This window comes from Natrix helvetica, assembly GCF_964273705.1.
Source record: "Natrix helvetica genome assembly, chromosome: 1".
NCBI classification, from domain to species: domain Eukaryota; kingdom Metazoa; phylum Chordata; class Lepidosauria; order Squamata; family Natricidae; genus Natrix; species Natrix helvetica.
Genome location: NC_138548.1, coordinates 354537043 through 354558864, shown reverse-complemented (window position 1 = coordinate 354558864; position 21822 = coordinate 354537043). Strand labels below are relative to the sequence as shown.

The 21822-nt window shown below is 40.6% G+C and overlaps 2 protein-coding genes across 5 annotated transcripts in view; one reads left to right on the top strand and one right to left on the bottom strand.

Annotated features, from left to right (window-relative positions):
• Positions 1-10543, top strand: part of LOC309384263 (uncharacterized protein) — a 108335-nt gene extending 97792 nt beyond the window's left edge. Inside the window, exons 1-2 of one of the 4 annotated variants that reach the window (XM_081937537.1) lie at positions 151-378; positions 6334-10543. In XM_081937537.1, coding sequence (XP_081793663.1) covers positions 6911-8602 — 1692 coding nt within the window. In that variant the 5' untranslated portion in view covers positions 151-378; positions 6334-6910 and the 3' untranslated portion in view covers positions 8603-10543. Of the gene's footprint in view, positions 1-150; positions 561-6333 lie in introns of those variants that run through there. The other 3 variants (XM_081937538.1, XM_081937539.1, XM_081937540.1) reach the window with 3 other exon arrangements.
• A 3999-nt stretch (positions 10544-14542) lies between these two features.
• LOC309385211 (uncharacterized protein) lies at positions 14543-20154 on the bottom strand. Its single transcript, XM_081939421.1, has 2 exons — positions 19910-20154; positions 14543-17468 (listed from the first exon to the last, which is right to left on the bottom strand). Exon 2 carries the CDS (start codon positions 17078-17080, stop codon positions 15881-15883), a length of 1200 nt encoding a protein of 399 aa, XP_081795547.1. The 5' UTR covers positions 17081-17468; positions 19910-20154; the 3' UTR covers positions 14543-15880.
• Between the last annotated feature and the right edge of the window lie 1668 nt (positions 20155-21822).

Here is a 21822-nt window from a genome sequence, read left to right as displayed (position 1 = left end):
TAAGTAGAGTGACGTTTCACTATTTCACTTGGCTCAGTTGCAAAGGAGATAAAAAGGAGATAAAAGGACTTGATGCCATGTAATGAGTGAAAACATCTTCAAACGCCTTTGTGGAGATTAGACAAGCGTGGTTTTTCCACCTCCTGTCGCTAGATGGCGGTCAGGAAACATCTGTGCCTAGAAAGGCATCAATTCAGTAATGCCATCCGTGCTTGAGCTTAAAAAAGGAGTTTTAAACCACTGAGTACTTTATTGCTAGAAAGGATGGGAGGAGAGGAGAAGCGCAGAGCAACTTCCTCTTCCGGATCACTCATGGGAGGAGAGTGGTGCGCAGAGCGGCTTTTGTGCTCTTCCCATGGTTGAAGCAACAGCTGGAAGGTGAGTGGAGGGCAGGTGGGAGGAGAGTCCTGGAAGCAGAGAAGCAACTGGGCTGAAGCATCTCAGCTGCTGCAGGTTCCTTCCCTCCCCGAATTTAAGCCCACTGGTGCTGCAGGCTGTGAAACTGGTGGCTGCAATTTTCCTTCTGGTGGGAAGATTGGAAAAGTCTCTTCCAAGTGAAGGTGGATTCTTTGGGAATGGCTTCCCTCCAGAGGTTGTGGGTGCTCCCATCACTGGAGGGCTTTAAGAGGAGATTGGACAGCCATTTGATCAGGATGGAATAGGGTCTCCTGCCTGAACGGGATGGACTAGAAGACCTCCAAGGTCCCTCCAAACTCAATTATTCTCTTCTGTTCTGTTGCGATAATATTTATTATGTCCTGATAAGTAAAACCATAGAAATCAACGAGGGTGTAGTTTCTTTTTCACTGGACAGTATTTGAAAACAACCCTTTGCATTGCTATAAGAATTCAATGATTGACCCAGTTAAACAAGCAAATTTCATCATTGAATGGATATTTCGAACTTGAATCTGGGTAGTCTTCCATGTGTCGAATAAATCATGATTAATATAAGAGATTATTGCAGCAATGTGGCATGTTTCTTTTTTATTGTAACATAAACTTTTTTCTTTTTTTTTCTTTTCTTTTTTTACATTTTGGGACAAACAAAACATAAAACATAAAACCTTCATCAGTTACATATAGCATGTCGTTTGGTTACAGGCTTTTGTGCATCACCACTTTCAGTTGTATATAAAGTCACAGATTATCCATCAGATATACATAGGTACATTATTATCATTATACATCATTTGTTCAGCTACAATTGTTATTCCTTCATTTTAAACAAAATATTCTAGGTATTGGATCCGTGTATATACCAACATTCCTTTGCATCATTCTTAGTCTATGTAATAATAATATGCCTTTATGATATCACCTTTATCATTCTATTATTCTTACAGTATAAAAAATTCTCCAACATTTTTCATTTCCATGTTTTTTTATCTAACCACTAATAGAACAAATCCCACACCTTATAAAATTGTTCATCTTCTTGTGCTCTAATTTCAATGTCAATTTGCTCATTTCAGCACATTCCATTATTTTTCGAATAACTTCTTCCTGCGTTGGTACTTTCGCATTTTTCCAATTTTTTGCAAATTCCTTATATGCTGTTGACATTGTCATTTTATAATTTTGAGACTACAATTTCTGCCACTTCTCTAGTTCAATCCCATGTCCAAATTTTCCCCCCAAGGTATCATAGGTTCTTTAACTTGTTCTTCCTCTAGCTTAACCTCTAGTAAGTGTCCATATAATTTTTTGATTACTTTTTCATCAGCACCTGTCAGAATTTTATCTAGCTCAGTCATTTTATCACAGAAGCCTTCCGTTTTACGATCTTTGTCATATATAGATTGTATTTGCACATATGAAAATCAATTCATCCTTATTCCTTCCTGTTCCAACTCTTGCATAAATTTAAGTTCACCCTCTGCATTCAGTATTTCACCATATCTAACTGTTTGTTCCTTTTTGTATATTATTGGATATGAAAAAGCTTCAATAGTTGATAGCCAGACTGGAATTTTTAAGTAATGTTGCCTTTTAATCTTCTCCCAATTTAATAGCAAAGCCTCCCGTAAGTAGTGTCTTCTAAAATACCCTTGCTTTTAGTTCCCTTGTACCATAAAAAGCATGCCATCGCAACAATAAATCCTGTCCTTCTACAGTCGGTAGTCTGGAATTCCTTAATGTTATCCACTCCTTAACCCACATCAAGCTTGTTGCCTGATAATATAATTCCCAGTTAGGCAGGCCCAATCTTCCTCTTATTTTAGCATCCTGTAATTTTATTCTTGCTTTTTTCCCCTGCCAAATGTACTTCAGCACTATTTTATTTAAATTGTCAAAGTAGTCTTTCCTTAATCTAATTGGAATTGTCTGGAACAAATATAAGATTCTGGGTAAGATATTCATTTTGATTGTAGATATTCTCCCTATCATTGATAGTTGTAGATTTTCCCATTTCATCAGATCAATCTCAATTTGCTGTTTAAGTTTATGGTAGTTGTTCTCTTTGAGTGTACTGCATCTTGCGGTTAAGTATATCCCCAGATATTTAACCTTATTCGTGACTTGAATCTCCAAGGCTTCCGCCAATTCTTCCTTTTGCCTTGATGATATATTCTTTGTCAAAATCTTCATTTTATCTTTGTTTATTTTCAAACCTGCTACTTTTCCTTATTCCTCTATTTTTTCTATCAATTTGGGTGCAGTTTCTAATGGATCCTCTAAGATGAAAACCAGATCATCTGCAAATGCTTGTAGTTTGTATTCTTCCTTTTTAATTTTCATTCCTTTTATTTCTTCTCTGATATTTCTATTTAAAACTTCTAATGTTAAAACAAAAAGTAGAGGTGATAGTGGGCAGCCTTGTCTCGTCCCTTTATTTCAATAGAATCTGTCAGTTCTCCATTTATCATTATCTTTGCTGTTTGTTTATGATATATGGTTTGTATAGTTTGGGTAAATTTCTTACCAAAGCCCATCTGTTCCAGTTGTAAGAATATAAATCGCCAATTCACATTATCAAATGCTTTCTGTGCATCTAAGAACACCAAAGCCATTTGTTTTTCGAGATGCACCTCATAATACTCCAAAGTGTCCAAAATTATTCTCATATTAACTTTCATTTATCTTCTTTGGTAAAAAAAACCATTTTGATCAGAGTGAATGAAACTATTTAAATATTTTTTGAGTCGTTCTTCCAATATTGAAGCAAATAGCTTATAATCTGAGTTTAACAGGGAGATAGGTCTGTAGTTCTTAATTTGTAATAGATCAGCCTCCTCTTTTGGCAGAAGGTTGATATATGCTTCTGACCATGATTTGGGTATCCTCTCTGACATCACCTCATTCATAACTTCTAATAGTGGAAGAGACAACGATTCCGGGAGTGTCTTGCAAAATTCCATTGACAGCCCATCCGGGCTTGGGGCCTTTCCGTTGTTTTGTTTTTTAAGCGCTTCGGTTAGTTAGCTCCATCATAGTTATTTTACCTTCTAACATTGTTTCGGTTTCTTTGGGTATCTGGGGAAGATTGGATTCCTGTAAAAATATTTAACTCCTCCCTCTTCTATATTCTCTTGTTCATATAATTTACCATAGTATTCTTGTATAATTTTTTTCTTCTCTTCATTTCCATAACAAATTTGCCCTTGATCATCTATTAATTGCAGTATTTTCTTTGATTCTCTCTCTTTTTTCAGTTTATACGCCAACCATCTACCTGGTTTGTTTGCATTTTCAAAATCTGTTTAGCACCGCTAATTTTTTGTGCTAATTCCTCCTTTTCCAATAGCCCCATTTTGGGTTTATTCATGTCCATTTTTATTTTAATGTCTTTTTTTTTTTGGTGGCGGTTTCTGTAACTCTTTTTCAAGAGCCTTATATTCATTGTCTAGCCCTTTGAAAATTTGTCTTTATGTTTCTCTTCCTTGTATAGTCTATTATCAAGCCGCTGGTGTAGGCCTTCATTGTATCCCACAGATTCTGCATTGATGTATCTTCTTTTCTATTTTCTTTAAAGAAGAAAGCCAGTTCTTTTTCCATTTTCTGTACAAAATCCTTCTCTTTTAGTATAGCATTATTTAACGTCCATCTAGATCTTTTCCTTTGTCCTTTCCATTTAATTGTCATTGGATTGTGGTCTGCTCAGGTGCTTGTTTCTATCTCAATTTCCTGTATGTTACAGATCAGTTCCGTTGTAACCCATATCATGTCGATTCTAGAGCATGATAAATATCTACTTGAATAAAAAGTATATTGGGTTTTTTTGTAGGGTTTCTTTCTCTCCAGACATCTTTCAGGTCTATTTCATCCGTCGTTTTTAAAAAGGATTTGGGGAGTAGTTTTCTATTTAGCTTTGTAGTTTTTTGTGTTTTATAGTCCATATTCTGGTCTACAATTCCATTGAAATCACCCATCATACAAATATTAGCGAAGTCCAAATCGATTATTTTCCTGTGTATTTTTATAAAATTCATCTTGCTTATCGTTAGGAGCGTAGATTGCTATTAAAAGTATTTTCTTGTTATTGTCCATAATTTCCACCATCAAAATTCTTCCATCATCATCTGTATAGATTTGTTCCGCTGGAATTGTATCTTTAATGTAAAAGATCATTCCTCTTTTCTTACAGCTTGCCAAGGTAGTAAATATTTTCCCCAATTTTGACTGTACCAATAAATGTTCATATTGCTTTTGAATATGCACTTTTTGTAGACAGATTATGTCCAGTTTTAACTTTTCTAATTTATGGAATATTTTTCTTTTAATTGCTGAGTTAAGTCCATTTACATTACAATACAATAGTAGAGTTGGAAGGGACCTTGGAGGCCTTCTAGTCCAACCCCCTGCCTAGGCAGGAAACCCTATACCGTTTCAGACAGATGGCTATCCAACATCTTCTTAAAGACTTCCAGTGTTGGGGCATTCAAAACTTCTGGAGGCAAGCTGTTCCACTGATTAATTGTTCTAACTGTCAGGAAATGTCTCCTCAGTTCTAAGTTGCTTCTCTCCTTGATTAGTTTCCATCCATTGCTTCTTGTTCTACCCTCAGGTGCCTTGGAGAATAGTTTGACTCCCTCTTCTTTGTGGCAACCCCTGAGATATTGGAACACTGCAATCATGTCTCCCCTAGTCCTTCTTTCTCTTAAGCGAGACATACCAAGTTCCTGCAACCGTTCTTCATATGTTTTAGTCTCCAGTCCCCTAATCATCTTTGTTGCTCTTCTCTGCACTCTTTCTAGAGTCTCCACATCTTTTTTACATCGTGGCGACCAGAACGGAACGCAGTATTCCAAGTGTGGCCTTACCAAGGCATTATAAAGTGGTATTAACACTTCACGTGATCTTGATTCCATCCCTCTGTTGATGCAGCCTAGAACTGTGTTGGCTTTTTTGGCAGCTGCTGCACACTTTTCATCTGCACATTGATTGTGATCATTTTTTTTTCTCTATCATGCTTATGTTTTATAAGTAGGATTTATAGCTGTAGTTGATCTCGGTTCTCGTGGTTCTCTAGTGTCAATGCCGCCTACAGCACCTTCTATCTCAATCCCGCCTACAGCACCTTCTTCTTTCTCAGACTCGGCTGTAGACGCCTCTTGAAGTTCTGTCAATAATTATTATTTTCCAGCCTCCTCAGCCTTCCCTCTCAGATGTTCTATGAAAAATGCTTCTGCTTTTTCAGTTGTGTCTATTCTGTATCTTTGTCCTTCCATACAAACATTAGACCTTCTGGTATAAGCCATCTGTAATTGACACCTTTTTAAAGTAAAATTTTAGTCAGGAATTGGTATTCTCTCCTCCTCTCTCTCTTCTTGGAATTTGTTTCAGAACTACAATTTCCTTGCCTTTATATTCCAGTTTTCTGTCTCTTGCTTTTTGTAGTATTTGTGTCTTGATTGCTTTCTTAGTAAATCTTACATGAACTTCCCTTGGGAGAGCATTCCTCGCTGCATATCTTGCATAAACTCGAAACACCTCGTCTATACCATCCATCATCTTCTCTTGGGTTATCTCCAGAACATCTATCAGAATTTCTTTTATTATTTGTGCCAAATTCTCTCCTTTTTCTTCTTCTATATTTTGGAATATTAGAAAGAATTCTGACCTTTCAATCTCCCATCCCAATATTCCGCTGTTATCTTTTTCCACCACACTCAGTCTACTGTCAACATCTCCAATTTTCTTCTCTCTTTGATCATCTTTTTCTTCAATTTTTTTGTAGTCCTCAAATTTCATCATCAATTGTTTGATATTTTCAATTTTTTCATCTGTTTTACCTGTTTTTTGTTCAATATTTTCAACTTTTTTCTTTTTTTCTCATCTTCTGCAACCATTTTATGCAACATTAAATATACTTATATTTTAATCTTGTAGACAACGAGGATGGCAATAAGAGCACTCTGGACAACTGAGGATCACAAGCAACCTTGAATAGCAAAGCAAGTCAGTCCAGAAATCAAAATATTTTCCATTTTCTTCAGAAAACCACACAATTCTTCACCTTCTTAGGCAGGTGAGAGAAACGAGAGAAAACCAAGAAGAGATTTCTACCTGGAGAAAGCAGAGTGTGCAAAACTCAAGCATACATTTACATGAAAAGTCAAGGGCAATTATTTTTCCATTGAGCATAAAAGGGAAATATCTCGAAGTTACTGGTGTGGCAGGCCTCGCTCTTGGAAGAAGAAAATCACCACTAAATCAAAGCACCACTAAACAAGGGATCATCTATATCTTTGATCTCCTCGGGAACATGAGTTGTGGAAAAGCTCCATAGATGTACCTGTTGTGGGAAAGACACACCTTGCAAATCACAGCCGATTATGCCTGAGAGGATCCAGACAAGAAAAGCCATACTGATACTCTGAATGTGGCAAAACCATTGGTCAGAACAAGTCCGTTGTGTTTCATGGAATGATCCACACAGGAGAAAAGCCCTACAAATGGTCCCAATATGGTAAATGCTTTAGCGAGCATGGCAACATGGACTCATACAAAGAAGAAACCCTTTGAATGTCCTGATTGTGGGAAAAGCTTCAGTAACAATTCCACCCTGGTTCAACACCAGAGGACTCACACAGGAGGGAAAACTTTTGAATGTCCTGATTGTGGGAAAAGTTTCAATAGAAATTCCAACCTCATTAGTCACCTGAGGATTCACACAGGCGAGAAACCCTGTAAATGTCTCGAGTGTGGGAATAGTTTCAGTCTGAATTCCCACCTTGTTGCACACCAGAGAACTCATACAGGAGAGAAACCATTTGAATGTCCTGTTTGTGGGAAAAGTTTCAGTAAGAATTTCAGCCTGATGATACACCAGATAACTCACACAGGAGAGAAACCCTTTGAATGTCCTGATTGTGAGAAAGGTTTCAGTACCAATTCTAGTCTGGTGATGCACCAGAGGACTCACACAGGAGAGAAACCTTTTGAATGTCCTGTTTGTGGGAAAAGTTTCAGTAAGAATTCCAGCCTGGTTAGACACCAGAGGATTCACACAGGAGAGAAACCCTTTGAGTGTCCTGATTGTGAGAAAAGTTTCAGTACCAATTCTAGTCTGGTGATGCACCAGAGAACTCATACAGGAGAGAAACCATTTGAATGTCCTGTTTGTGGGGAAAGTTTCAGTAAGAATTCCAGCCTGATTAGACACCAGAGGATTCACACAGGAGATAAACCCTTTGAGTGTCCTGATTGTGAGAAAAGTTTCAGTACCAATTATAGTCTGGTGATACACCAGAGGACTCACACAGGAGAGAAACCTTTTGAATGTCCTGATTGTGGGAAAAGTTTCAGTACCAATTCCAACCTGGTGACACACCAGATGACTCACACAGGAGAGAAACCATTTGAATGTGGTGATTGTGGGAAAAGTTTCATTAGAAATTCCTATCTCATTGCCCACCAGAGGATTCACACAGAGGAGAAACCCTTTGAATGTCCTGTTTGTGGTAAAAGTTTCAGTAACAATTACAACCTGGTGATACACCAGAGAACTCACACAGGACAGAAATCCTTTGAATGCCCTGATTGTGAGAAAAGTTACACTACCAATTCCAGCCTGGTGAGACACCAGAGGACTCACACAGGAGAGAAACCATTTGAATGTGGTGATTGTGGGAAAAGTTTCATTCTTAATTCCTACCTCATTGCCCACCAGAGGATTCACACAGGTGAGAAACCCTTTGAATGTCCTAATTGTGAGAAAAGTTTCAGTAAAAATTCCAGGCTGGTGGCACACCAGAGGGTTCACACAGTAAAGAAATCCTTTGGATGTCCCAATTGTAAGAAAAGTTTCAGTTCCAATTCCAGGCTGGTGGAACACCAGAGGTTTCACACAGGAGAGAAACCATTTGAATGTCCTGATTGTGGGAAAAGTTTCAGTCAGAGTTCCCACCTTGTGAGACACCAGAAGATTCACACAGGACAGAAATCTTACGAGTGTCCAGACTGTGGGAAAGATCTCAGTAGTAGGTTTAATCTTATAAATCATGTCCTTATACACACAGGGGAGAAACCATTTGAGTGCCCAGAGTGTGGATGGTGCTTTAGGAAACACTCCAGCCTTATTGCACACGAGAAAATCCACATGCAGCCCGAAGTGTTTAGTAGAGAAGACTCGAATTTCATTTCTAATGTCCCATGATGAGTCCAGCTGAGAAACTGACTAATTTGATTACAAAGAATATTCCTGATTGTTCGGTAGGCAAATATGTCATGGTATTAGATGGGCCTTCAGCGTAAGAAGTTGTTGAATATTTATTTTTGCAGAGATTGTGCAATTATGTAAACATCTTTTGGGGAGTGCTCTTTGCATTTTTACCATGGTAGATGGTAGAAATGCCACACAGTCCCAGCCTTTTTCTCCTTGGGTGCCTTCGAGAGATTTTCAGCCCCAGAATTCCCCAGCCAACCTCTCTTGGGGATTGGAGCACTGAGACTATAGTTAAGAGATTGTCGCTCCTCATATAAAGGGGAAAGCAAGAGAAGAAGTAGATGGATTTCAACATTCATCTTTTCTTAATAGTTCCAGGAATTCAGTGCACCAAGCATGTCTGTTCAAATTGTGTCAAGGATGAAGAACGCAAATGGAAGAAACCATATGAATAGCAAATATATTGGGGAAGTTTGGGACGGTGACAAAAGCAGTGTAAATGTTCAGGTGTAAAGCCTGTTCTGCCCTTCAGGTGACCTTCATGGAGAAGAGCTGTAGGAATATTGAGGAGAAAAAAGCATTGTAGTTTTTGGGCACAGGACCTCAGGTATTTCATTTCTAAAACAGCATTGCGTAAGAATTATGGATAGCTTTTGAGAAAGAAAAATAAAGTGTCAGCATTTATGTAAACGTTAAGGACAATGTAATGCAAAGCTCTCTTCCCAACATATGGGAGTCGTTTTCTGTTCTTTCACTTCTCTCCAGGGGTCCTTAATTTTTTCCCCAAAAATCCCTTTAAATAAAGAGAGGAACATTATTTATAGCAGCGAGAGAGACATTTTAGCTACACAGATGAATGATCCTGATGTTTCTGGGATTGGAAGACACCAAAGAATTCCAATATTGTTCATTTCACCAACACAATTAAAAAAGGCAGGTTACAATTTTTTTTAATGTCACATTGCATGTGATCTCTTTGCAGAAGGACACTCAACGGCCAAGAGCAGGTCAGGACTGGTGTGTGTGTTGTTTTCAAGGGGCTCTTTCGGCTGAGTCTCAAGCTCCTACTTTGAATTTAAACGTGTGAAATTTCTAAACTTTAAAATAGTAAATTTATATTTAATCCATTTTCCTTTCTTGATGTCATATTAGTGCACATGTTTATCATGTCTCATCTTCTTATGGTTAGGAATTGCAGGGTCCCACAGTCATGGAATCGCCATTTGGGAAACTCCGAAATTGGCTTCCAACAAGCAAAATTGACAGGAAGTTGCAAGTCACAATAATGATACATTGCCCTAAATAGAATACGGTGATTGGCTTAATGACCACAGCTAGAACTGATGTTGTAAGCTGGCATGGTAAAGTGAGGACATGTTTAATGACCACCCCAGTCAGGAATGGATTTGCTCATCCCAATGGCTGTTGTTAAGACGACGTTAATCAGGACGTCGTCAGCGTTTTTTCTCACAGGTAGTCCTCAACTTACAACAGTTCATTTAGTCAACCACTCAACAGCACTGACAAAAGTGATTTACAACAGTTTTTTTCACATCATTGCAGCATCCCCCTGATCACGGGATCAAAATTAAGAAACACCCATATTTAGGATTCCCATGCGATTCTCTTTTGTGACCTTTTGACCAGCAAATTCAGTAGGGAAGCCAGATTCGCTTAACAACCGTGTGATTAATTTAACAATGGCAATGATTCACTTAACAACTGTGGCGAGAAAAATTGTAAAATGGAGTAAAACTCACTTAAGAGGTGTGTCTCACTTAGCAAGGGAAATTTTGGGCCCAATTGTGGTTGTAAGTCATAAAGTATCAAAGTCGCAGGAACTTATAAAGAATCCATCCCTTCATTTAGCCATTTTGCCAGCTTTCCCATAACTTCATGTTGTTATTAATTCTGCTCATCAATAAATGGAATCCTTCTTTTCAATCAGCCTCCATTTGATTTCCAGCATCCTTCTCCCGGTTTGGAACTGGACCAGATTTTTCTTTTCTAATGGTACCCACATATATGTGTATATGTATAATCTCTCTCCCCACAGGGACATGGTGGCTCAGTGGCTAAGACGCTGAGCTTGTCGATCAGAAAGGTCAGCATTTTGGCGGTTTGAATCCCTAGTGCCGCATAATGGAGTGAGCTCCCATTACTTATCCCAGCTTCTGCCAACCTAGAAATTCAAAAGCACGTAAAAAAGTAGAAAAATAGGAACCACCTTTGGTGGGAAGTTAGGAGCGTTCCACGCACCTTCGGCGTTTAGACATGCTAGCCACATGACCACGGAGGCATCTTTGGACAGCGCTTGCTCTTCGGCTTTGAAATGGACACACACACTGTCCGGGTCAGGAACGACTAGCACATATGTGTGAGGGGAACCTTCACTTTTACCTTATAATCTCTCTCCAGGACTTAGAGATATCTTTGATGATACATAATTCTACCAATAAGAAATGGGAATTGCAACATCGACAAACGAAAACCTTTAAAACGGGAGGAGAAAGATAGGAAACGGATCCTCCTACTCAGAACAAGGCATTCCCCGTCCGAATGGCCATTCCCCATGGCCAAAATTCAGAAGGCATCGAATTGCCCCTTTGCAGACTTAAGAAATTTTGTGGAAAGGAAGCTGCGCCTATTAACACAAGAGGTTAAACAAGGCCGTGCCAGATTCTTCCTGATATGGTTTACCAGGTTAGATATTAAGCAAAAGGCAGCGTCTCCAGCCAAGAATTGCATGGCTGAAGGATGATGGGCCTTGTAGTCCAATGATATCTGCAGGTGAGCCTCGCCCCTCTTCAACATTAGTGCATTGCTAATATACACTATTGTAGCTGTGGATTTGTGCATGCAAGTTTCTTTTACTATTGCAGTGGTTTTCTGTCCCTTTTTTAATAACCATGGTGCCTGCTTTCCATTGTTTGGCTTTTCTTGGGGGGATGATATGGGTGAGCCTCTCTGGCGGGGTCTGGCTGGAGGACTTCGGCATTGCGGCCCAGTTGACCCCCCCTCCCTGCAGCAGCTGCAGCGAAGGGGTTAAAACAGAGAGCTCTCCTCTTGCGTCTAGAGAGGAAGCAGGAAAGGGGTGTGTGGGAGCCCAGTTTCAGTCCCCCCCTTCCTTCCCCAGGTTATGCTGCGGACATCCTCTCAAGGGGAGGGGCGCCATGTGGACTATAATGATGCAAGAGAGGGATTGGACCAGGAGAGCAGGGGGTGGGGCAAACAAAAGGAAGGGGAGGATTCTCTACGAGAAGAGGCGACTCCTTAAGGGCAGGGATAGGGAGCATTGGCCCCCTTTATGATTTGTGGACTTCAGCTCCCAGAATTCCTGGAAGAATTGAAGACTGCAGCTTGGGAGAGCAGGCCAAGGGATCAACTGCAGAAGAACACCCGTATCACTTTTTTTCCTCATTGAAACTGGATGTAACGAGAAAACCTTGCAATTTTGATGGTGCTGCATCTTCTCCCCCGCCCACCCCCTTCTTCTACTTCTGTGAATTAAAGAGGTGTCAATCTGAGTCTCTTCTGTGTAAGATATGTGTGCTGCAGACTTGGGAGGTGTTTCTCTCCCCCCCTCTTCTCTTTAGTACTGGAGTTTGCATATCTTTCAAAGCCATTTTCTTTATTCCAAGGGTGTCCAAACCTGGGAACTTTTAAGACTTGTGGACTTCAACTCCCAGAATTCCCAGACAGCCTGCCATGCTGGCTGGGGAATTCTGGGTGTTGAAGTCCACAAATCTTAAAATTCCCAAGTTTGGACACCCCTGCTTTATTCTCTGCACTGGGGGCATGGGGGCATAGGAAAAGTGTGTGCGACAGTGCTGGGCTAGGAGCAGTGAGAGATACAGTGTGTTTGCCACTCAGTCATGGAAAATCGCCAGTGATTATCCATACAGAATTATAGACCATAGAGTTACATTCACTATCAACCCTCTTGAGACGTGCAGAGGTGGTATTCAGCAGGTTCTGACCAGTTCTGGAGAACCAGTAGCGGAAATTTTGAGTAGTTCGGAGAACCGGTAAATACCACCTCTGACTGGCCCTGCCCCCATCTATTCTCTGCTTCCCGAGTCCCAGTTGATCAGGAGGAAATGGGGATTTTGCAGTAGCCTTCCCCTGGAGTGGGGTGGGAATGGAGATTTTACAGTATCCTTTCCCTGCCACACTCACCAAGCCACGCCCACCAAGCCACACCCACAGAACAGATAGTAAACATTTTTGAATCCCACCACTGGAGACCCCCCTGCACTCGAATACTTGTATAGAGTGCTTAAAAGTCTTGTAAGTAAACATTAAGAACAAGCTGAATTGGGCCTGAGTGGGCACAGGAGGAAGAATCAGACAGGAATTTCTGGACCAGTGAGTCAAACTATTTACATTCCCTGACCATATTTCACGGAGAGCATAGTTGCCATGCATACCTTGTAGGCAGGGATAAATAATGAGGTCTCTCAAATAGGATTATCAAAAATATTCCAACATTATGCTGTACTCTATAGGGTTCCTGTCCGTTTCTATATCTTTCTAATATAGTGGGCCAATGGTATACAAGCCGCCGTTCTGCTTTAGGTTAGGGCTGTTCAGAAAGCTGCCAATGCTTTGCTGGAGTCCAGTGGGCGCATTGTTTGCATGCTTAATATATGCTGAATCTTGCTAGTGATTTGGTTGCTTTACATGAGGCAGATTTTGGCCCCAATATTATCTTCCTTTATGCGTCTCCCTTTTCTCTCTCTTCCTCCCCCTTTGACCGCCAGGGAGTAGTCAGGTTGCTCTTGCTGAAATGTTTGTAAGGTCCCCAGGGTTGTTTGTGTGTGAGAGACAGAAAACACCCTGAAGAAGGAAATGACCATTTGTGTGATGTTGTCAAGAAACCAGCAATGATTAATCCTTGAAATCACCAAGCATTGGATGCTGCTCCAAAGAGACTTGGGTCAATCTTTTCTGCAGCATAATTAGAATAGAATAAGAGAGTTGGAAGGGACCTTGAAGATCTTCTAGTCCAACCTCCTGCTTAAGCAGGAAATCCTACACCACTTCAGAGAAATGGTTACCAACATGTTAAAAACTTGCAGTGCTGGAACATCTGGAGGCAAGTTGTTCCACTGATTAATTGTTCTATCATGAAATTTCTCCTCAGCTCTAGATTGCTTCTCTCCTTGATTAGTTTCCACCCATTGCTTCTTGTCCTGCCCTCAGGTGCCTTGGAGAATAGTTTGACTCTCTCTTCTTTGTGGCAACCCCTGAGATATTGGAACAATGCTATCATGTCTCCCCTAGTTCTTCTTACTATTAAACTAGACATACCCAGTTCCTGCAACCGTTCTTCATGTTTTCGTCTCCAGTCCCCTAATCATCTTTGTTGTCCTTCCAACTTGCTTGTTGTTTTGGGAGGCCATCAACTGTTTCCTCAGAGAGGTCACAGACCTTCCCGGAGGGAATGTACAGCAGGAGGAGGAGCAGGAAAACAACTTTTGACTCCCCTCCAAGTGGCTTGGTGGGTCCCTATCAACCAGTGTATGTGTGTGTGTGTGTGTGCCCCTGTTGTATAGGGTATTTCAATCTGAGCTTCAAAGTTAGATTCTGAGGAAATGGACTGTTCCCGATTGGGAACTTATGGCTTTTGAACTCACCCTGTAGACCAGGGGTGTCAAACTCACGTTGTCACGGTGGCATCACATATCGGGACTTCCCCCCCTTCACTAAACGGGGCGTGGCCAGCACGTGATGCATCCGGCCTGTGGGCCCACCCTGTAGCCCCTCCCCTCTGACTCTTTAAGTAGGCTTTATTTTGTCTGATAGGTTGAAATAGCCCTGCAAGAGATTCAGAGGCTTTGAGATCATTGCAAGGGTTGCAACGATCATAATGAGACACGATAAAGATGCGCACTAAAATATGACACCAAAGAAAGAGAGGAAGGAAAATTGATTAAATATAATTTTACTATTTTAAAGTTTAGAAACTTTGCACGTTAAATTCAAAGTCACTTGGAGGTTGAGACTCGGGCCAAGAGAGCCTTTTAGTTCCTCCAGATGCCAATCTTGATTTGCTCCTGATCACTGTATGTCCTCCTGCGAAGGGATCGCATGCAATGCGACCCACTAAAAAAATGTGTAACCTGTCCTTTTGAACTGTGTTACAGAAATGAACAAATGTGGAATTCTTTGGTGCCTTCTGATCCCAGCAAAATCAGGATCGTTCGTCTGCATTGCTAAAACGTCACTTTTGCTGCTACAAAAAAAAAAAAGTTCCTCTCTTTATTTGATTGAAATTTTGAAAAAAATTAAGGAGCCCTGGGAGAAAAGTGAAAGAACAGGAAATATCTCCCATGTGTTGGGAACACATTTGTCCCAACGTTCGCAGAAATGCTGACGCCTGCCTTTATTCATCTCTTCTCGAAAGCTATTCATGATTCTTACACAATGCTCTTTTAGCCATGAAGCATCTACTGTACAATTTTTTTCCTCATATTTCCCCAAGAAGGGGGGGGGGGGAGACCACAAAAGTATCAGCCCCTTGGTTCTGCTCTCACCCACCAGCCATCAAAGGCTAACAAGGAGGAACTTGCAAAGAAAGATCATAGGAGTTGCGAATAAACCTGGAGGTCCTGTGCATAAAACCACAATCCATTTTCTCCTCAACTCAACATTCCTACAGGTCTTCTCCACTGGTCACCTGCAAGGCAGAATAGCCTTTATATCTGAAATTTTACACTGGTTTTGTCACGGCCCCAAATTCCCCCAATATATTTGCTATTTATATGGTTTCTTCGACTTCTGTACCTCATTCTTGACATAATCTGAACAGACATGCTTGATACAATGAATTCCTGGAACAGTTAGAAAAAGATGAACTTTGAAACCGCTGTTTCTTCTCTCGCTTTCTCAATATAGGAGGACCCACAATTTGCAGTCAAGAGTGTCCCTACCCTGAAGAGATGCTGGTTGGGGAATTCTGTGGCTCAAAACCTCGCAGACACTCAGGTAGAAGGAGGCTGGGACTCCTCAGGTGACATTTTGTATTCTATCATGATAAAAATGTATAGAACGGTGCTATTATTATTATTATTTTTTGCAGAATTCTACAATCTCTGCAACAATAAATATCCAGCACCTTCTGCTGCTAATGGCTAGGTAGCCATTATTAAATTTCTCCCCTTCTTCACATCTAATACTATGATGTATTTGACTAAAAAGAATTAGGCCAGAAAATAAATAATCAATTTCTCAGCTGGACTTACAATGGGACTTTAGAAAGGAAATTCAAGCCTTCTCTATATTCAGCACTTGGGGCCTCGTGTGGATTTTCTTGTGTGCGATAAGGGTGGAATGTTTCCTGAAGCACTGCCCACAGTCGGGGCACTTAAATGGTTTCTCCCCTGTGTGTATACGCACATGATTTATAAGGTTAGACCTAGTACTGAAATCTTTACCACAGTCTGGACATTCATACGGTTTTTCTCCTGTGTGAGTCCTCTGGTGTATCACCAGCTCAGAATTCCGAAGGAAACATTTCCAACAATCTGGACATTCATAGAGTTTCTTCCCTGTGTGAATCTTCTGGTGTATCACCAGGTGGGAATTCAGACAGAAACCTTCTCCACAATCTGGGCATTCATATACTTTGTCTGCTGTGTGACTCCTCTGGTGTCTCACCAGGCTGGAATTTTGACTAAAACATTTCCCACAGTCTAGACACTCATAAGGTTTCTCTCCTGAGTGAGTTCTCTGATGTATAACCAGGGAGGAATTCTGACTGAAACCTTTCCCACACTCTAGGCACTTATACGGTTTCTCTCCTGTGTGAATCTTCTGGTGTATTAGCAGGTAAGAATTCCGACTGAAACTTTTCCCACAAAGCAGGCACTCATATGGTTTCTCTCCTGTGTGTGTTGCATGGTGTCTCACCAGGTCAGAATTCCGAATGAAACTTTTTTCACAATCTGGACACTCATATGGTTTCTCTCCTGTATGAGTCCGCTGGTGTACCACCAAGTGCGAATTCCAATTGAAACTTTTTCCACAATCTGGACACACATATGGTTTCACTCCTGTGTGAGTCCGCTGATGTACCACCAAGTGTGAATTCCAATTGAAATTTTTCCCACAAACTGGGCACTCATGTGGTTTCTCTCCTGTGTGAGTCCTCTGATGTATCACTAGGTCAAAATTATGACTGAAACATTTTCCACAATCCAAACACTCATATGGTTTCTCTCCTGTGTGTGTCCTCTGGTGTATCACCAGGTCGCAATTCCGAATGAAACATTTCGAACAATCTGGACACTCATATGGTTTCTCGCCTGTGTGAATCTTCTGGTGTATCACCAGGTGGGAATTCTGACGGAAACCTTTCCCACATTCAGGACATTCATATGGTTTGTCTCCTGTATGCGTCCATTGGTGTATTATCAGGCTGGAATTCTGACTGAAAGTTTTCCCACAAACTGGACACTCATACATGGTGTATTATCAACTGTGATTTACTATCCATGCTTTCTCCACAATATGTACATCTATGGTGTTTTTCCACCATTGACATTCTTGGATTCTCAAGGAAGTTAAAAATTCTTTGGATCTCTTGTTGGATGGAGTTTTGACTCAAGCTACTGTTTCCTTCCACACAGGTGAGGCCTGCAGTGCTCTCCGCCCTACATGGCTATCCAAGTGATTTCCCCCCCCCTTCCTGCTGACATCCCGTGGTTTTTGAATTTGGAAACTAGTGAAGAAAAGGCTATGGTTTTCTGGAGAAAATTGAAATTATTTTGATTGTTGGCTTCATTTGCTTTGCTTTTCAATGCTGCTTGTTATTCTCAGTTGTCCAGAGTGCTCTGACTGGCATTCTCTTTGTCTATAAGATTCACATAAGAGGGTTGGTTTAATTATGGTTTATAAAATGGTTAGTCAACATAATAAAAACAAAAAGGATAAATTACAATTAATAAGCAAACATTGCAAAATGTTAATAAAATCTCTTACATTACTTAAGGTTCATTTTCTGTTTGCATAAGCCTATAATCTAGTGCAGGGGTGTCCAAACGTGGGAACTTTAAGACTTGTGGACTTCAACTCCCAGAATTCCCCAGCCAGCCATGCTGGCTGGGGAATTCTGGGAGTTGAAGTCCACAAGTCTTAAAGTTCCCACGTTTGGACACCCCTGATCTAGTGAGACTCAAGTTCAAATATCCATTGAGTCAGAGATTCATTTGTTGACTACTGTCAGTCACTCATTTCTAGACATGCAATAGTCTCTTTCAAAATAGATTTGGTCTAATTTTAGAAAGGCTTTAAGCCCTCCGATGACATCACAACGTACATTGCTCTCACTTACTGACCACCACAACTACTGACAGGCAACTTCTAAACAGTGCGGTCCTTAAGCATGATGTCACATGACAGTGCCAATTTACAACATCCGTTCTAGCTGCGATCATTAAGCCAATCACGGTTGGGTTGTTAGGTGCAACATAACATGACTTGCAAGTTTCACAATTGGCTTTGTTTGTAGGAAGCCAACTGCGAAGGTCCCAGTTGGGGCAATTCCATGACTGTGGTACACCACAACTGTCACAACTGCAAGCCGGTGCCAGCACCCAAATAACTGCAATGGCTACAACTTTTTTGAGGACGAGTTGTAAATCTCCTTGTTCAGCGCCCCTGTTATTTCTGAAGGGTCAGGGGGGAGGGAGGAAAGGAAAGTAGGACTATGTATACAACTGAAAATTCCAAATGATGTTCGAAAGCTGTTTTTTAAAAAGTGCTGGGTTAAGCACATTTATACAATACAATGCAATAGTAGAGTTGGAAGGGACCTTGGAGGTCTTCTAGTCCAACCCCCTGCCTAGGCAGGAAACCCTATACCGTTTCAGACAGATGGCTATCCAACATCTTCTTAATGACTTCCATTGTTGGGGCTTTCACAACTTCTGGAGGCAACTTCTGTTCCACTGATTAATTGTTCTAACTGTCAGGAAGTTTCTCCTCAGTTCTAAGTTGCTTCTCTCCTTGATTAGTTTCCACCCATTGCTTCTTGTTCTACGCTCAGGTGCCTTGGAGAATAGCTTGACTCCCTCTTCTTTGTGGCAACCCCTGAGATATTGGAATACTGCTATCATGTCTCCCCTAGTCCTTCTTTCTCTTAAGCTAGACATACCCAGTTCCTGTAACCGTTCTTCATATGTTTTAGCCTCCAGTCCCCTAATCATCTTTGTTGCTCTTCTCTGCACTCTTTCTAGAGTCTCCACATCTTTTTTACATCGTGGTGACCAGAACTGAATGCAGTATTCCAAGTGTGGCCTTACCAAGGCATTATAAAGTGGTATTAACACTTCACGTGATCTTGATTCTATCCCTCTGTTGATGCAGCCTAGAACTGTGTTGGCTTTTTTGGCAGTTGCTGCACACTGCTGGCTCATATTTAAATGGTTGTCCACTAGAACTCCAAGATCCCTCTCACAGTTACTACTGTTGAGCAAGGTACCACCTATACTCTACCTGTACATTTTGTTTTTGTTGCCTAAATGTAGAACCTTACTTTTTTCACCATTGAATTTCATTTTATTAGATAGTGCTCAATGTTCAAGTTTGTCAAGATCCTTCTGTATCTTAAGCCTATCTTCTGGAGTGTTGGCTATTCCTGCCAGCTTGGTGTCATCTGCAAATTTGATGAGTTCCCCATTTATTCCCTCATCCAAATCATTGATGAAGATGTTTATTATTATTATTATTATTATTATTATTATTATTATTATTATTATTATTATTATTATTATTATTATTATTATTATTTCTTTAGATTTCTAAACCGCCCCCTCTCCCAAAAAGGGACTCGGGGCGGTTGAAGAGTACTGGGCCTAAGACAGAGCCTTGGGGTACTCCACTGCATACTTCCCTCCATGTAGATGCAGTTCCACATTTGAACCTGGTGAATACACAGATGGGACACCCCTGGGAAATCCAGTGTTTGTTAGTTAGACATGAAAGTAAGAGGGAAAAAAATCCCAGGCAATAAGTAGATCAGCCTCATATTGTTGCCCAGGAAAACAAATCCCACCTTAAAACCACCAGGAGTCAAACCTAACTTGCAGGAGACTTTGTAAATCTTCTAAACCATCAGAAAATTGCAGGCGGCGCTTTTAAAGCGTGCAGCCCCAGTGGAGTAGAATTTATTTGGTTTGTAAAATATGCAGCAGCCGAGGCGTTTCAGCCTAGTTGCTTCTCTGCTTCTACACCGTGGAGGGAACCAAACAGCCCCACTTGCTTTCTGATTTCTGCTCCGATTCTTCGACTCACCTTCCAGCAGCCGCTTCGACCCTGGGAAGAGCACAAGAGCCTCCTACACCGCCACCATACTCGCATTGCTGAGCCGGAAGGAGTCCTTCTACCCTCTTTCTCGTCTTCTCCGACGTCCTCTCTACCAAATTAACACTACAGCTTCCATTCCTTTCAGTTACCGCCGTAACTGTGCCGCCGACACAGTTCCCTCATCGCGAGCATTGCTGAGCGATAGAGCGCCCTCTAGCGACAGTTCGTTTTGTATTTATATTAGATTTAAAAATTCTAATTTTTATAAAAAAGGAATGTATCCATCAAAGAGGGGAGCGACTTTTTGCACACTATAAAGATATCCTGTTGAAAATAGTGATAGATATATAAATATAAACACTTGGTAAATTCTTTTATACTGTAAAAATATTTAGAATGAGATAATGACTACATAAAGGTATGTTGTTATTAAGCAGACAATCAAGAATGTAAGAGAATTAGGTTTATTGAAAAGAAAGAAATACTAATCGTAATTGAATATATGTTGTACAATGAAAGTGAGGTATTTAGTTATATTAGATGGAAAATCTGTGATTGCATATGTAATTGAAAATATGGATGCAAAAACGCTTGTAACCAAACGACATGCTGTATGTAATGGATGAAAATTTTTTTAATGTTGTTTTTTTATCTTTAAAAATAAAAAAAAAGTAAAAAAAGAGAGTGGGGCGACTTTTATACAGTTTTGCGTGCACTTCTGTATTGCCAACCTTTTTACAATGTTTTGAAAGTGCCTTTTGGAAACATTTCTCTTACCATATTTAGAACACTTATCTTTGCCTTTCTCTTGGCTTTGCTGAGTATGTCTCTCTCTCTCTCTCTCAGATTGACTTAAGAAATACTTCTTTTTCAAGGGAATTTAAAGATGCACATGACATTTAGCATTTAACAGACTGAAAATCTCCTCCAGGAGCAAATCCGGCTTGTTGGAAACATCAGCTTTAAGACATATAACCCAGGGGTGAAATCCAGCAGGTTCTGGAGAACCGGTAGCGGATATTTTGAGTTTAGAGAACCTGCAAATACCACATCTAGTTGGCCCCAGACTGGGGTGGGAATGGAGATTTTGCAGTATCCTTCCCCTGCCACGCCCACAAAACTGGTAGTAAAAAAAAAATGAATTTTACCACTGATATAACCCTAACCATACTATAAAACAAAATGTTGAAGCTCTAGAAAGTATGAAGAGAGGAGCAACCAAGATTATTAGGGGACTGGATGATTAATGATTGCAGGAACTGGACATGGCTAGTTTATTGAAGAGAAGGACCAAGGGTGACATGATAGCAGTATTCCAATACTTGAGAGGATGTCACACAGAGGAGGGACATCAATCTATTTTCCAAAGCACCTGAAGGCCAGACAAGGAATAATGGATGGAACCTGAACAAGGAGAGATTCAACCTGGAAATAAGGAGAAAATTTCTGACAACAAGAACAATCGACTAATGGAACAGTTTGCCTTTGGAAGTTGTGGGAGCTTCATCGCTGGAAGCTTTCAAAAAGAGACTGGACTGCCATCTGTCAAAAATGGTGTAAGGTCTGCTTGGGCGGGATCCCTTCCAACTCTGTTCATCTGTATCTTTATCTATTGATGGATAGATATATAATCATTTATCCATTGTTTATCCATTGCAGGATGAAGGCCTCTTCTGCATGTTTCTCTTTAGCACCCGCTCTCGCTCGCTCTCCCTCTCCCCTGCCCAAATGTATAATTCTTTAAGTTGAAGGTCATATTTTGCAATAGTAGAATTACAAAGTTAGGAGCATCTTGATGGAGGGGTGCTTCTCCCAATGCCAATGTTGGTGATACAATGAACTATAAACAGGAGCTTTAATGTAGACCAGGGGTGTAAAACCCATGTCGTCATGGTGTCGTC

Coding starts and splice junctions, on each gene's coding strand:
- LOC309385211 (XM_081939421.1), bottom strand. CDS start 17,080: ATGTATGAGTGTCCAGTTTGTGGGAAAACTTTCAGTCAGAATTCCAGC.